The sequence below is a fragment of the Galeopterus variegatus genome, unplaced genomic scaffold (genome assembly GCF_000696425.1).
Source record: "Galeopterus variegatus unplaced genomic scaffold, G_variegatus-3.0.2 Scaffold4362, whole genome shotgun sequence".
Classification (NCBI taxonomy): domain Eukaryota; kingdom Metazoa; phylum Chordata; class Mammalia; order Dermoptera; family Cynocephalidae; genus Galeopterus; species Galeopterus variegatus.
In genome coordinates this window covers 51,741-66,480 of record NW_007730473.1, presented here as the reverse complement: position 1 = coordinate 66,480, position 14,740 = coordinate 51,741, and the positions used below count along the sequence as shown (strand labels likewise).

The 14,740-nt window shown below is 42.3% G+C and overlaps 2 protein-coding genes across 2 annotated transcripts in view; one reads left to right on the top strand and one right to left on the bottom strand.

Moving 5' to 3' along the window:
- Positions 1-9,046, top strand: part of KDM2B (lysine (K)-specific demethylase 2B) — a 135,063-nt gene extending 126,017 nt beyond the window's left edge. The window contains exon 22 of the mRNA XM_008587388.1: positions 7,735-9,046. Within this exon, the coding sequence (XP_008585610.1) occupies positions 7,735-7,916 (182 nt within the window). The 3' untranslated portion in view covers positions 7,917-9,046. The remainder of the gene's footprint in view (positions 1-7,734) is intronic.
- A 3,315-nt stretch (positions 9,047-12,361) lies between these two features.
- Positions 12,362-14,740, bottom strand: part of RNF34 (ring finger protein 34, E3 ubiquitin protein ligase) — a 21,464-nt gene continuing 19,085 nt past the window's right edge. Inside the window, exon 6 of the mRNA XM_008587389.1 lies at positions 12,362-13,323. Within this exon, the coding sequence (XP_008585611.1) occupies positions 13,133-13,323 (191 nt within the window). The 3' untranslated portion in view covers positions 12,362-13,132. The remainder of the gene's footprint in view (positions 13,324-14,740) is intronic.

Below are 14,740 nucleotides of genomic sequence, written 5' to 3'. Positions count from 1 at the left end.
AAAAAAAGACAAAAAAAAGACAAAAAAAAAAAAAAAGAAAAAGAAACTTAGGGATTTTTTTCAGAAATTACCAAGTACTAAAGGACACCCTCACCTCATTTAAGTTACATTGTGACATAGTCCAGTGGGGACGTGTTGCTTCCTCAGGACTCACAGGCTCTTGAATCATTTACCTCCCACAATCATGCCTATTAAACACCTTCCTGTCAGCTGTACTGGGGGGACCAGGGAGGTTGGGATGGTATAATTCTGTACCTAGGTCAACAGGAAGCTTTTCCTCCTCCTCATGAAGTTCTATTGGCAGGGATTTTGCCCTACCCTATGGAGGCAAAGAAAAGAGCCATGCTGAAGTAGGGTTTCACCACGGTGACACCAGCTCAAGGCTCAGTTTGTGGTCTTGAATTGGCTGATAGAGCTGCCCTTTGGAAAAGGGCTGGGAGGTGTCTTGTTCTAAGTGCCTGATATCATTGTTTTGTTTTGGTTTGGTGCCTGGCTGGTACAGGGATCTGAACCCTTGACCCTGGTGTTACAATACCATTCTCTAACCAACTGAGCTAACCCGCCAGTCCAAAGCACCTGATATTATGTGAACTCTTCTCATGATATTCTAATTTAGTTATTATGGATATGTAGCAGGGCTCTTGTTATAAGTCCCCTCTCCTGCAGTGCAGTCCATGACATGTGCGTGTCAGTTACCTGTTCCACTTTGGTTTTCTACTACCGTGCATTGAGGTCGTCTTTCCATCTCAGTACATATAGGTATCTGCATTTTTGTTAAGAGCTGTGACGTATATTAAGGCATATATCCAGTCTCCTCTAGAGTAAAAAAGCCAAATTTTACAATTTGTTTCTAAGCAAACTGTAGAACAGAATCGAATACTCTTTTTCTCCACACACAAACTCAACACTGCCCCCACCCCCAACCAGTTTTTGTGGGAGACCTCCCTCCTGGACTTTTTTTGGGGGGGGGCAACTGGCCAGTATGGGGAACCAAACCCTTGACCTTGCTGTTACAATTCTCCTGGATTTCTTCTTTTCTTCACCTTCTGTTTTCTTTCTGGACTAGTCCTCTGATAATCTTTTTTTTTTTTTTTTTTTAACCACCTTCCTATTTTCCACCTTTGTCCTTTTGCTCTATTTTCTAGGAACTTTCCTCCACTTTACTGTACAACTCATACAGTTTTTCATTTCTGCTGTTGTGCAAGTTGGACCATATGCAATTGATGTTTATATAGATCAAAAATAGTCAGATGTTGGCAGTTCATATGGTTCAATCTGTATTTTTAACTTTACAAACTATATTCCCTGTACTTTTGTGGAGTGGCCTGTTTGTGTTTCTTGGAGCCAGATATTTTTGTACCTGAAGATATTAATGTTTTCTTCCCTCTGCATTGACTGTTTCCTTCAACTGTAGGCAGTGGCCTGAATAAGAGGCTGTCCTCAGACTTAATGTTGATGCTTGGTTGTCCACTCAAGGATGATCAGCTCGGGCAGGCAGTGGACTTTTTCTGCTGTGGATGACAGTTGTTGTAGGGTGTGCCGCGTAACTTGTTCCTTTGGAGAAACAGACATCAGATCTTTTTATCTTTCTCTTAAGCTGGTCAGGGTCTCAGAAAGACTTCTACACTGGAGTGTGTAGGCTGGGCTGCCAGAGTCCTGTGACTAGGTGGGAGAAGAAGGCTGGGGTCTCAACAGTCAGCAGGTAGATTTTTCCTTAGCCTCCATTTTTGAGTGGGTGCCTGGTGGTACCAGGTCTAGAGACTAAAACCTGTTTTCTGCTGGGAAGGGAATCTGGACATCTTACTGCTCCCCATACAGATTTTTCAGTCAGTCTTTCTGTTTCTAACCCAATCTTTAGCCCCACTTCCAACATAGTTGCTTCGAATTAACAGTGATTTCTAAGAAATCATTACCAAACACCTCTGGGGTGTTTCATAAATATGCTTTTGTGCTTTCTCCTCAGTCAGGTTAGGGTTAAGCTTTCTCCAGTGTACTAAATTGATATGTCTTCTCCAGCTTCCAAAATTAAAAAATTAACTTTTTTTGTTGTGGTGGTAAAATATATGTAACATAAAGTTGACCATTTTAACCATTTTCAGGTGTACAGTTTAGTGGCAGTAGGGACATTCACAATGTTGTGCAACCATCACCAGCATCCATCTCCATAACTTCTCCATCACCCCAAACAGAAACTCTGTGTGAATTAAACATTAACTCCCCATTCTGCATCCCCCCATGCCCCTGGCAACTGTCATTCCACTTTCCTTTTTTAAGAGTTTGACGACTTTAGAGACCTCATATAAATGGAATCATACAGTCCTTTTGTGACTGGCTTAACTTCATTTAGCATAGTGTCTTCAGGGTTCATCCACACTTAGCATTTGTAAGAATTTCCTTTCTTTTTAAGGATGAATAATATTCTATTGCATATACCACATTCTGTTTACCCCTTCATCAGTCGATGGACACTCCAGTTGCTTCCACCTTTTGGCTGTTGTGAGTAATGCTGCTGTGAACATGGATGTACAAATACTTCTGCAAGTCCTTCCTTTCAGTTCTTTTGGGTATATAGCCAGAAATGGAATGGCTGGACCATAAGGTATTTCTATGTTTAATTTTTGAGGAACCACCATCCTCTTTTTCCATGGCAGCTGTGTATCATTTTATATTCCCACCAGAAGTGCACAAGGATTCCAGTCTCCACATCCTCACCAACACTTATTTTCTGTTTTTTCTTAATAATTGCTGGCCTAATGGGTGTGAAGAGGTATCTCATTGTGGTTCTGACTTGCATTTCCCTAATGATTAATCACGTTGAGCATCTTTTTATGTTTATTTGCCATTTGTGTATCTTCTTTGGAGAAATGTCTACTGACATTTTTGCCCATTTTTTAATTGGGTTGTTTATTTTTATGTTGAGTTGCAGGAGTTCTTTGTATATCCTGGATATTATCCCCTTATAAGACACACTGATTTGCACATATTTTCTCCTGTTCTGTGGGTGGTTTTTCCACTCTCTTAATAGTGTCCTTTATCCACAAAAGTTTTTTATTTTGATGAAGTCCAGTTTATCCATTTTTTTCTTTTGTTGGCTATGCTTTTGATACCTTTTTTTTTTTGGCGGCTGGCCTGAGTGGGGATCTGAACCCGTGACCTTGGTGTTATAAGGCTGTACTCTAACCAACTGAGCTAACCAGCCAGCTCAGCTGTGCTTTTGGTGTCATATCAGAGAAGTCATTGCTAAATCTCATGTCATGAAGATTTTCCCCTTTGTTTTGTTCTAAGAGTTTTATAGCTTTAACACTGATGCTTAGGTCTTTGAATCACTTTGAGTTCATTTTTGTATAAGGAGTGTGGTAGGTTTCTATCTTCTTTCTTTTTTGCATGTTTATATCCAGTTTTCCCAGCACTATTTGTTGAAGACTATTTCCTCATTGAATGGTGTTGGCACCCTTGTCGAAAATCATTTGACCATTTGAGGGTTTATTTCTGGGCTCTTGATTCTATTCCATTGATCTATGTGTCTGTCCTTATGTCAGTAGAACACTGTTTTGATTGCCGTAGCTTTGCAATGAGTTTTAAAATCAGGAAGTGTGAGTTCTTCTTTTTCAGGATTGTTTGGGTAATTTACATGAATTTTAAAATGGGTTTTCTATATCTGCAAAAAACAGTGTTGGCATTTTATAGCAATTTCATTGAATCTATTAGATCACTTTGGGTAGTACTGACATCTTAACAATATTAAGTCTTTCAGTCCACAACCACAGATGTCTTTCCATTTATTTACATCTCCTTTAATTTCTCTCTCTTTTTTTTTTTTTTAAAGATGACCGGTAAGGGGATCTTAACCCTTGACTTGGTGTTGTCAGCACTGCGCTCTTCCAGTGAGCCACGAGCCGGCCCTCCTTTAATTTCTTTCAGCAATGTTTTATAGTTTTCAGTGTACTAGTCTTTCACTTCCTTGGTTAAATTTATTCCTAAGTATCTTTTCTTTTTCATGCTATTGTAAATGGAATTGTTTTCTTAATTTTCTTTCAGATTGTTCATTGCCAGCAAGTAGAAGTGCAGCTGTTTTTTGTGTGTTGATTTTGTATCCTCCACATTTGCTGAATTTATTAATTCTAATGGATTTCTTTGGGGCTTTTTTTGGGTGGAGTCTTCAGGATTTTCTACTAGATCATGTTGTTATGAACAGAGATAATTTTATCTATTCCTTTCCGTAGTATCACTTGTTAAATTTAATGCTTTGGTTGTCTAGAATTTTGTTTTATCAGATAGGAGTTCATCTTTATAGACTATATTGTTTGAAGTTTGTAATTCTTAGTCCTTCTCCTTTCTTTGGACATCTATTTTTTAAATAAAAGAGATTATTTAAATAAATAATTTTATTTATTTTCTTAAATAAAAAGGCTGAGGAAAAGTATCTTTGTTTAACCTTTCATGGGCCTTTCCATAATGTTCCCCATACCACCTGTTATATTTTGAACATTTTCAAACATATAGGAAAATTGGCAGGATAGTACATTGAACACACACATCACTTTTAGGTAGATGCAGCAATTGTTGATGCTGTGCCACTTTCGCTTTTGCTCTCTATATGTCTTTTTTTCTTTTGCTCAGTCATTTGAAAGTTGCAAACATCCTGACATTTCACCTCTAAATACTTTGCTGTGCACTTCCAAAGGATCAGGATATTTGCTACATAACTACAACAGTACTATCGTACCTAAGAAGATTACAGAGATACAACCACCAAGTGCAATCCTATGCCTCAGTTAAACTGAAGAGGGGAGAACTGACAGAAGTGATGCTCCTGCACAGGCTGGCAGGGCACGTCTGTCAGCTGGGAGCGCCTGTCCTGGAGGTCCCAGAAACCAGGCTGCGGGGAAGCCTGCTGCACAAAGGGGCCCAAGGAACTCCCCATAGAAAGTCCTTTCTGTCTCGCTTCCTTGAGGGGAGAGTCTTTGGGCTCTAGTTCCGGGGAGTTTTTGAACCACAAGACAGGAAGAAGTCTGGCTGGGCACAAGTGAGCCTCCAAAGAGGGGCCAAAGCTGTGTGCAAAGGAGCCAGCTGGGACTCGGGTCACCCTGCATACTAGGCATTGTCTGGGAATAACCACCAGGATGCACTTGAGCCCTTCCAGCCATCCCATAGCCGCAGGACACAGCAGCGTGTCAGCCAGACAGCAGAGCTCTCCCGTGTGGGAGCTGCCTGTGTTGGAGTGAGAAGGTGATAAGGGAGAGACAGGACTTGTGTCAGCTCTCCAGCCAGGAACTGGAAGAACGTTTCAGGGAAGAACATCCCTGAGGTGGTGGACAGCACATCTGGATCTGAGTGGGGAATGGGGTGTGTCCTGGGGATGGAACTGGACAGTGCTTTGGAAGGGGGGAGGAGTCAAGCTGGAAGATTGAGGGTGACAGGAGTGGCAGCCAGCAGAGGGGAGCTCCAGCAGGGCATGGGGGCCCTTCTGTCATGTGCATATGCTCTGTGGCCAGCAATTTCATGGCTGGGAACTCATCCTAAAGAATATCACAATCATGTCATATCACAGCAGGATACACCTGTGAAGGTTTCTTGCCAAAAATGTCTAACCTGAATCTAAGTAATCCTCTGGACCTAATTTACACTTTACAGGAAAAACGGGATAGAGAACAAGCTAAATGACACCATGAAGCCAACAAACAAATCCTGAAAAACCACCCTGGACACTTCAAAAAGTCAGTGTTTGGGGCAGGAAAAAAGACTAGCGGGACTTTGTAAGGCCAGTGTTGTAAGTAGCTGTGAGGATAAATCATACCAGAAAAAGGCCTGTCCAGTATGGAGCCCCATATGTCATAGCAAACATTGAAAACTGAAACAAAACTACATGTGTCGCTTAACTACGGAGATACCATCTGAGAAATGAGTCATTAGGCATTTTTATTGTTGAGCTGGAGTGTTCTTACAGGAACCCGTATGGCCTACTACACACCTAGACTGCCTGGTAGGGCCATGATAGTCTTATGGGACCACCCTCGTTGACCGAAATGTCATTACATGGCGCATGACTGTATATGGAAATAAGTGTATTTTATCATATTGGCAAAATCTCTATTCTGTCTACTTGAAGTAAATCAAGTATTGAGTTTTTGGGGGCATGATTTTTCTGAAGAAATTGTATGATAGCATTAAACAACATCCATCGTCATCTTACCTTTTTTTCTTCCTGAGATGAGCACAGGGTCATTTGACTTTTGCAGTAAAATTATAAAGAGGGTCAGCCATTTGGGGTAAATATTTGAGAGATTAGTTACAAGATTAAGGGATGGCCTTGGAAACACCGAGGTGTTGTCTTTGAAGCACCTGTTCCTGTCAGCATCCTTGTCAGTTCTCCTGGCTGCCGACTGCCTGGCCCACGTTTCGTCAGTGGCGTGTGTGATGCACACAACTTTCCAACGCCACTGTTCCAAGTGCATGAATTCCTACTGCCTTTATAGATTGGGTGATATTTACATTGCCTTAATTGCACATCCAAGGATAGACGTTGGTGAAAAGATTTTGTGCTGACATGAGGATATTGTTTGAAAGGGCTGATGTATAAAGGTGGTCAGTTCGTTGATGGCTCGTGTGGTGCTCTGACTTTACTTCCTGACACCAAGTCCTACCCTGCAGGGATTTGGACAGTACATAGATAGCACCAGCCTTATGTGCATTACTGTTACCCTTACTGTTTTTATTCCCACTCAGTTGAATGGAGAAATGAAAGTGCTGACACTGGTGATAGTGAGCACAGGTCTCAGTAAGAAAGACATGAGAGAAAGGGAGCACTCATTTGTTTCACCAATAGCGGGGCGAGTCTCTGTTGGATGCTGATTTACGTATTTAAGCCAGTTGACTGTGGATTCAGTTCTAAAAGAAAATAGGACAAAAGAGAAGTACAACTTGATAGAAATACAGTCAACGGGTGTGTGTACAGGTGAAGGTGTGGCAAAGGATTCCTAATTCTATTTCGCTCTCTGTGGACAGAACCTCTCTCCAGCCCCTTCTAGTGCAGTGGTCTTCTGCATAGGCTTCAGGCGGACATTCAGTACTGAGTTTAGGAAGAAACAGCCAGCACACGTGCTGTGCAATTCTCTAAAGCGCTGGGCCCCAGGAGTGAAAAGGATCCCAAGAACATGCCTTAGGCATGTTCTTGCTCTGACCCAGTGATTCCCCCCTGGGGATTCATCTGAAGGGAACAGACAAATAAATGCACAATAATGTACATAGAGAGGTATTCATCAGCAGTGTATTAGATGAAAAAAGCAAGCTACTTGACTTGTGTGATCCTATCTTTGTAAAAGTAGATAGGAGACCTATTTATGTAAGAATATATAAAGAGGTGGCCATGTGGTAAGATAGTAAGTGATTTTTTACTTAGTCTGGATGCTTTTCAAGCATATATTAACCTTTATCGTAAAAGTAGATAGGAGACCTATTTATGTAAGAATATATAAAGAGGTGGCCATGTGGTAAGATGTAAGTGATTTTTTACTTAGTCTGGATGCTTTTCAAGCATATATTAACCTTTATCGTTGGCAGATGAAATTATTTCCCACTTGAAGAGAGCTTTTAAGCAAATACCATTTTCTTTACGGTATCAGAGGCCGGAATATGCTAGAGAGCTCTGTCTGGTCCCCACTGCTGAGTGCCTGGGTCTGGGGACCTTGGCCTCCCTGCCTTCTCCCGCCTCATATTGTTTCCTCTTCCCTGCAGACTGCAATAAGGTCACTGATCAGTGCCTGTCCTTCTTCAAACGCTGTGGAAATATCTGTCATATTGACCTGAGGTACTGCAAGCAAGTCACCAAGGAAGGCTGTGAGCAGTTCATAGCCGAAATGTCTGTGAGTGTCCAGTTTGGACAAGTGGAAGAAAAACTCCTGCAAAAACTGAGTTAGTCCAAGGACAAGTATGTAAATATGGGGTGGGCAAAAGAGGGGAGGCAGCTGGGGAGGAGGAAAGACTTTACCAAAACGAGGGTTTTTATTTTCCATTTGGAACTTGGAACAGACCACAGAACGATTCCATTTTGCAAGTCTTGCCAGAGGAGAAGGTGTTCAACCACCCTTTGGGGGATGAGTGAGCCGGACACTTTCCTTTGGTCTTTCTAAATTGCAACTGCACTGCTTTCTGGACCATTTCTAAGGTGGCCTTTATAAGAAGACATTCCCATCGGAGAGGAGGGTGGACTTTGGAGAAATTCTGTTATCAGAGCATGAGTTTAGGAGCTTTTGTTGTTGGTGGTGTTGTTTTGGACACCTCATTCCTTGCAACTGTGAGGTTTCTTGGTGTCGACCTAAAGTGGACCACACACCACATCTGCTGCCGTCTTGACACTTTTTTTGTTTGGTTTTGTTACATCTTACATTATGCAGAACTATTTTTGTACAAATTGTTTAAAAGTTATTTATGCAAGGTTTGAATGCATATCAGTGGTTTTTTTTTTTTATTGTTTTGAGATTGCCAACTTTCCTGATTTCCTTTAGGAGAGAACTTAACCCGTACTTCATTGACACAAATAACCCATCTTCAAATGTGCCCAGATCTGACAAAGTGGGCTAAGCCCTTCCACTTAACAGCATGTTTAAGTGGAAGTTGACAGCCTGCTTTGTATGTCAAGAAGTTACATGAGCATGTTGTGGATATATGTAAATTATAGTCAAAGTTAAGACACTTTGCCAAGTTTCCTCTGTACAGAATTCACCTTTTTCTCAAAATTTTAAAATTCAGATTTCAGCCTTTGCACTCAGGAGGGTTTTGCTCCAGCATGAGCTCTTGTACTCTACATAGATCTAATTTATACAGTGAATCAAGAAGTAGAATAAATGCTCCCACATAGCTTTTCTTTTCCTTTTTTCTCTCCATTGAAGTGTGAGTTGAGTTCTCCTTTAGGTTTGTGACATGGCTATTCCTAGTTGTAAAGTTCTGCATTCATAAGTGCCATTGTTGTAAGGTGGTGTTTCCTGAACTTTCCCTGATGCAGTTTTACCTTTGTTGAATTTGTATAAACAATTGTACAAAAAAAACACTTTTGGAGTTTGAGGGTTTTTGTTCAAGGAGTGGACTAAAAATTTAATTGGAAAGTCTTAGTATGTTGTTTTGAGGCCAAACAATATAATTTCTCATTCATCTGAGAAGTGCAGCAGCCCTGTGGTATGTGATTTTTTCCTTTTTTCTCTTCAGAAGGAGATCTGTTTCTGGCTAAGTGTAATGGCAAAGAACTATGCTACGACAATGGCCCTGTGTAGGAATTTGGTACAGATTTCCTTAAGGTTTGAGGTGGCACACCTGTTTGGATGCCTCTTCCCACACCTGTACGAAATAACTTCCATGGCCACTTGACATTACTGTTACCTGAAAGTTGCCCAGATTGGTGGGGGGGGGGGGGATCATCTCCTCAACATCCCACTGGAGGCAACTTAAGGAGGCTGCATCGTTCATGGGTAGCCTTGGACCATAGTGGCTGTAGGAGGCAGTTGGTTATGAGATAACTTCCCCAGTGGCAGAGAAACTAGTGAGAAGTAATTTTAGATCACTAATTTTTTTAAAGACAAGGCACTTTGACCTCATTCATATACAGAATTAACTATAGTGAATCTGAAAGTGCAGAAGAGAACTTCCTTAATCATCAAGAGCAATGTAGGACCTTGGCCCCATGGGACATATTGAGTTTTGCATTTGCACCCCTTATCTTTTTTTTTTAACTCCCTGACAAAAATGGTTTTATGAAATAAGACAAAGTCAGATCAGATCCCACCTAGATCCATGGCTCCTGTTAATTTAAATCCAAAGACCCTTTCTTACTCAAACTGGAGACATTTGAAGCCATTGCACCCCAGAATTGAACTCCGGGAATCCACTTAACAGAATTAAGATTAGTTAACACACTATGGCTTATTTATAAATGTGGCTACCTTTGCGAGCCTGATCATTTAGCAAGCAATGCCCCCATGAGAGGTAAAGTTTTCCTGGCAGCCTGAGTTCTCCAAACCTCCAAATTTTAAGACAGGTACCCTGCTCTCCAGTAAAGTTATCCTCTTCCATGGGAATTGCTTTAAGGGTAATCATGGTTTTCAGGTGAACAGTCCCTGAGGTCACTCATTAGTTGACTTATAGCTGCAGCTGGGACTGGTTAAGTGGGGCTTGGTGTGAGACGGCAGCATTTCTCTTGTAAGGCCTCCTGGAGCACCCAGGTCTGCTGAGGGGCTCCCAAGGCTGGAGATCCAAGCCACCTTGGGAACAGGCAACAGAGCAAAGACATGGCATATTTCCAGGTGGGGGCCACCGGGGTGCAGTGGGCACAGAATAGTTACTCCCCTAAGAGTACTGAACATTCCAGTAGGGTTATTTCCCCAGTACAAGTCCACAGTCTCTGTGCAGACCTTTTATTTTAAAAATGAGCTTCAGATGAGGCCAGCCTAAGCCAAATGCTACACATAGCTGCTATGAGCCCACACAGTATGTCTGATGAAAATGAAAGGACCATGAACTTGAGGGAGTGCTTGCTGTGTTAAATCACAGCTTCTTTAGGGCCGGCCCGGTGGCGCACTGGATAGTGCGCCGCTTGGGAAGCGCGGTGACGCTCCCGCCGAGGGTTCGGATCCCACATACAGACCGTTTCCCGCTCACTGGCTGAGCGAGGGGCGGGAGCAACGCCGAGGGTTGCGATCCCGTGGCCGATCCCGGTCCGGTACGGGCGCGACACTGAGGGTTGCGATCCGTTGCCGGTCACGAAAAAAGACAAAAAGGAAAAAAAAAAAATCACAGCTTCTTTAACCTAGAACAGAGAGGCTCTGTTCCTTCCTCTGGTGAATCTGATGTTTATAAAGGAAGATAGCATGGCTCCTCATGCTATCCTTTCATATTGTGAGGATGGGGACAAGGAAACTTTACTGGATCCCACTGGGAACTTTCAGAATTTTATCCATATGATACAACCTATTCAAGATATTACTTAATTGGTATGGAAACTTTAAAAAAAATGCAAATTCCCAGGGGAAATGTTTGCTCTCTGCCAAACAAGTTAGTACTTTGTAATTCAGTTATTCCAAGTGTCAAGCCTGTTAAACTAAAAATTTCTGTTGGCTGGTCACTAAACCCAGGGTTATTTCAAAATGCTACCTAAAAAAAAGTCCACTGAGTTTTTGTACTCTTGCTATAAAAGAAGCACCTAAGACAATATATAAATCCAAGAGGAAACATTAAACAAGCTTAAATAGCTGTCTTAAGCTGAGTCTGTGTATAAATAAACCTGAATTTTAACTATACACAAAATCAGCACCTGTTGTTCAGCTTCTGTTTAAATTTGTTTAACATCACCTTCTGGCCTAGATTTAAAGATTTCCCATCACTAAGTTAGCAACTTGAAACTTCCAGAGTTCACTGTCTCATGAGACAAGTGCCCATAATGCTGCTTCTGTAGGGAGGTAATGATCAGCTCAAGCTCGTTACCATTAATTGTGGTAGGCAGACAAAATAGCTGAGAGGTCTTGATTTACATGCTTTGACCCTCAAAACCAGAAAAGGTAGAAAAGCATGTTTTTCACAATCAGCTACTTATGCCCTAAGCACAGGGAGCCAGACTACCTGCCTTCTGAAGTTCACAGGTATTTCAGGTCTGTTGACTAACTGAACCTGAGCACCTGAAGACATGTGTTACCACAGAACAAAAAGATAACAGACAACTGAAGTTAGGCATTTCTTAAAAGCATATCTGCCCACTACCAATGGGACTGAATCTAGTTGGTCTCGACTCAACCAAAGATATCCTGATTCAAGTTGGACCTACAAAAGAAGAGATTTCAGAACCTTTTTGCATAAGCTAATATCTGAGGATTATCATTTGCTATGTGGTATTTTATTTTTATTTTTTTTAAAGATGACCGGTAAGGGGATCTTAACCCTTGACTTGGTGTTGTCAGCACCACGCTCACCCAATGAGCCAACCGGCCATCCCTATATGGATCCGAACCCGGGGCCTTAGTGTTATCAGCACTGCACTCTCCTGAGTGAGCCACGGGCCGGCCCGCTATGTGGTATTTTAGACAATTCATTTAACTTCTCAGAGGTCAGGTTCCCCATCTGCGAAGCAAGGCAATATCTCTTTCAGAATGCAGCTTTAACGACTGCTAGAGATAACCATAAAGCACCTAGCACAATACCTAGACACAATAAATAGCAACAGCAGTTAACCTTACTGATTAAGTAAGCAGCAAAGACAGGTACTGGGGCTCACTCTGACATCTGTGCATGTGCTCTAAGCTCTTTTGAGGAAGGGGGGCTAGGCCAGGGCACAGATATCTATCTATTCATGCTGTATGCAAGGGAATCAGGAACTGACCAAGACAATGTAAACAAAAGCTTTTATTTTATTTCTAATTTCATTCCTAATGTTGAAATTAGCTAGCGGATAGCACTGAAAATACACCTTCACTATACAAAACAGTGTAAACTGATTACACATTAATAAAGAATTTAGCATACACACTTCCAATTAAAGAAGCTAGATGCAGCCCTTGCTATAAAAAGCTGTACCTGAACAAAAATGGACATGTTTAGTCTAAGGCCCTGGCAGTTGACTACAGAATGTCAGTTGTTCCCAATTATGTTTAAGTGTAGAAATAGCAATGATGTGGAAACTTACATTCATCAAATATTAGCATTTAAAATATACATGACTAATAAAATGAACATTCAAAGGAGCCACTGCTCAGCATGTTCCATGTTGGCCACTTGTGGACAGTGATCTCATCCAAAGAGAACAGAAGTTTTGAACATCTGAGAAGTTAAAAATAGGATGAAGGGGAAATAAAAGAACAGGATAAGCTTCCTCCAATAAGAGCAGTAGGTGATGCCCACACGTCGTAAACAGCTTGATTTCAACAATAGGTGCACATGGGACGTGTGATAATGCCTGGCAGAACCTGGGAAGCTCATGTCCATGGACAGGCTCATGCATAGCATGGACCAATGTTTTCACAACTCAGGATGAACTTTTCTGTCCCCAGTTAGCAGTGAAAATAATTTTAAAAAATAGTTTCAGCCTTTGAACAGTAAATTTCCAGTCCCTTCTGTGCACTGATATGTTTGGGATCTGTTGGGGAGAGCCTTGGTTTCAAGACTTGAACACATGCACAGCTCGCACCACGTACTGCCGGCAGATGGGACACTCACTCATGCGCTTGCCACACTTGGTACAGGTAACCATGTGCCCGCACTCGAGCAGGACACAGTCGATGACGGCGTCCATGCAGATGCGGCACAGGCTGTCATCTTCCTCATCCTGCAGCTGCAGCCGCTCACCATCTGAAAGGCAACAGAAGGCTGGGGCTGGGGGCATGGCTACCTGTCTGCCCAGCCCAAAGCTGAGCAGCCATCTGATGAGTGACCACTGTAGGCCCAATACCCACCCCAGAGCTGTAGAGGAAATAATCCCAACTTCTTTGCACTTTGATTCCCTTCACTGGAAATGGCAATAACAACAATGCCTACACCTCAGAGTTTTGTGAATAAAAAGAAATGCTTGGCTTAGGGCCAGGTAAGATGTGCCCAACAAATGTTAGCTACTTATTTCTGTTTTATATCTTTGTGTAATTTAAGGTGTTGGGCTTGCTGGTTAGTTCATTTGGTTAGAGTATGGTGCTAATAACACCAAGGCCAAGGGTTTAGATCTCCTTACTGGCCAGCTGCCAAAAAAAAAAAAAGTTGTGATAAATACATATTAGTTTTATAATTAGAAAAAGAAAGAAACCTAGGTTGGAGTCTGAAACAGGACACTGCTGGAATTTTAACTCCGTTGCCCTAGCTTATGTGGCCTGGGAAAGTTGCAGTCTACAGAGACTCATCTCAGTAGGATGAGGAGCTTTATTTATTTCCACACTCACAGGAAAGTTAGGAATAATCCTACATCAAGTAGTGAAGGACCCCCTTCCCACCAGTCTTAGAAGCATTTCAAGCCATCTAACTGTGTTCCTGGCCACTCTGGCACTGGTGGAGTCTGTTTAACTCAGGGATGAGCCATCGTGGGTCTGTGGCCCAGATTTAGGTTCTGAGAAAATCCAGGCTCTGAACAAGGAGGGCAATGGATGAGTTTTAAAAAACCTCAGCCAGAGATTTGGCCACATGGCTATGGACTTTGAGGCTTCCCTTTCTACAGGTCTTAGAAGGGATCAATGGGAATCATGAATATGGTTAGAAAAACCAGAACAGGAATTCAAGCATGAGGGGCCAGTAGTCTCTGGATTTCAGAGAAATAAACATTTCACAGCCTCCCATGTCAAGAGACTACTGGTGTAGACCTGGGAGAAAAGATCTAATGGGATGAGATGGCAGAGGAGCCAATGGAGAAGATACTAGAGGATTTCTGAGATTAAATCAGATTCTGGGGGCTGGCTGGTTAGCTCAGTTGGTTAGAGCACAGTCTTAATATCATCAAGGTCAAGGGTTCAGATCCCCAAACCAGCCAGCAGCCAAAAAAGATATTTTTAAAAATGAATAAATGGGGCCGGCCCGGTGGCGCACTGGAGAGTGCGCCACTTGGGAGTGTGGTGATGCTCCCGCCGAGGGTTCGGATCCCATGTGGAGACTGGTTCCCGCTCACTGGCTGAGCGCGGTGCGGGCGCAACACCAAGGGTTGCGATCCCGTTGCCGGTCCCCGGTACGGGCGCGACACTGAGGGCTGCGATCCCGTTACCGGTCAGTAAAAAAAGACAAAAAGGAAAAA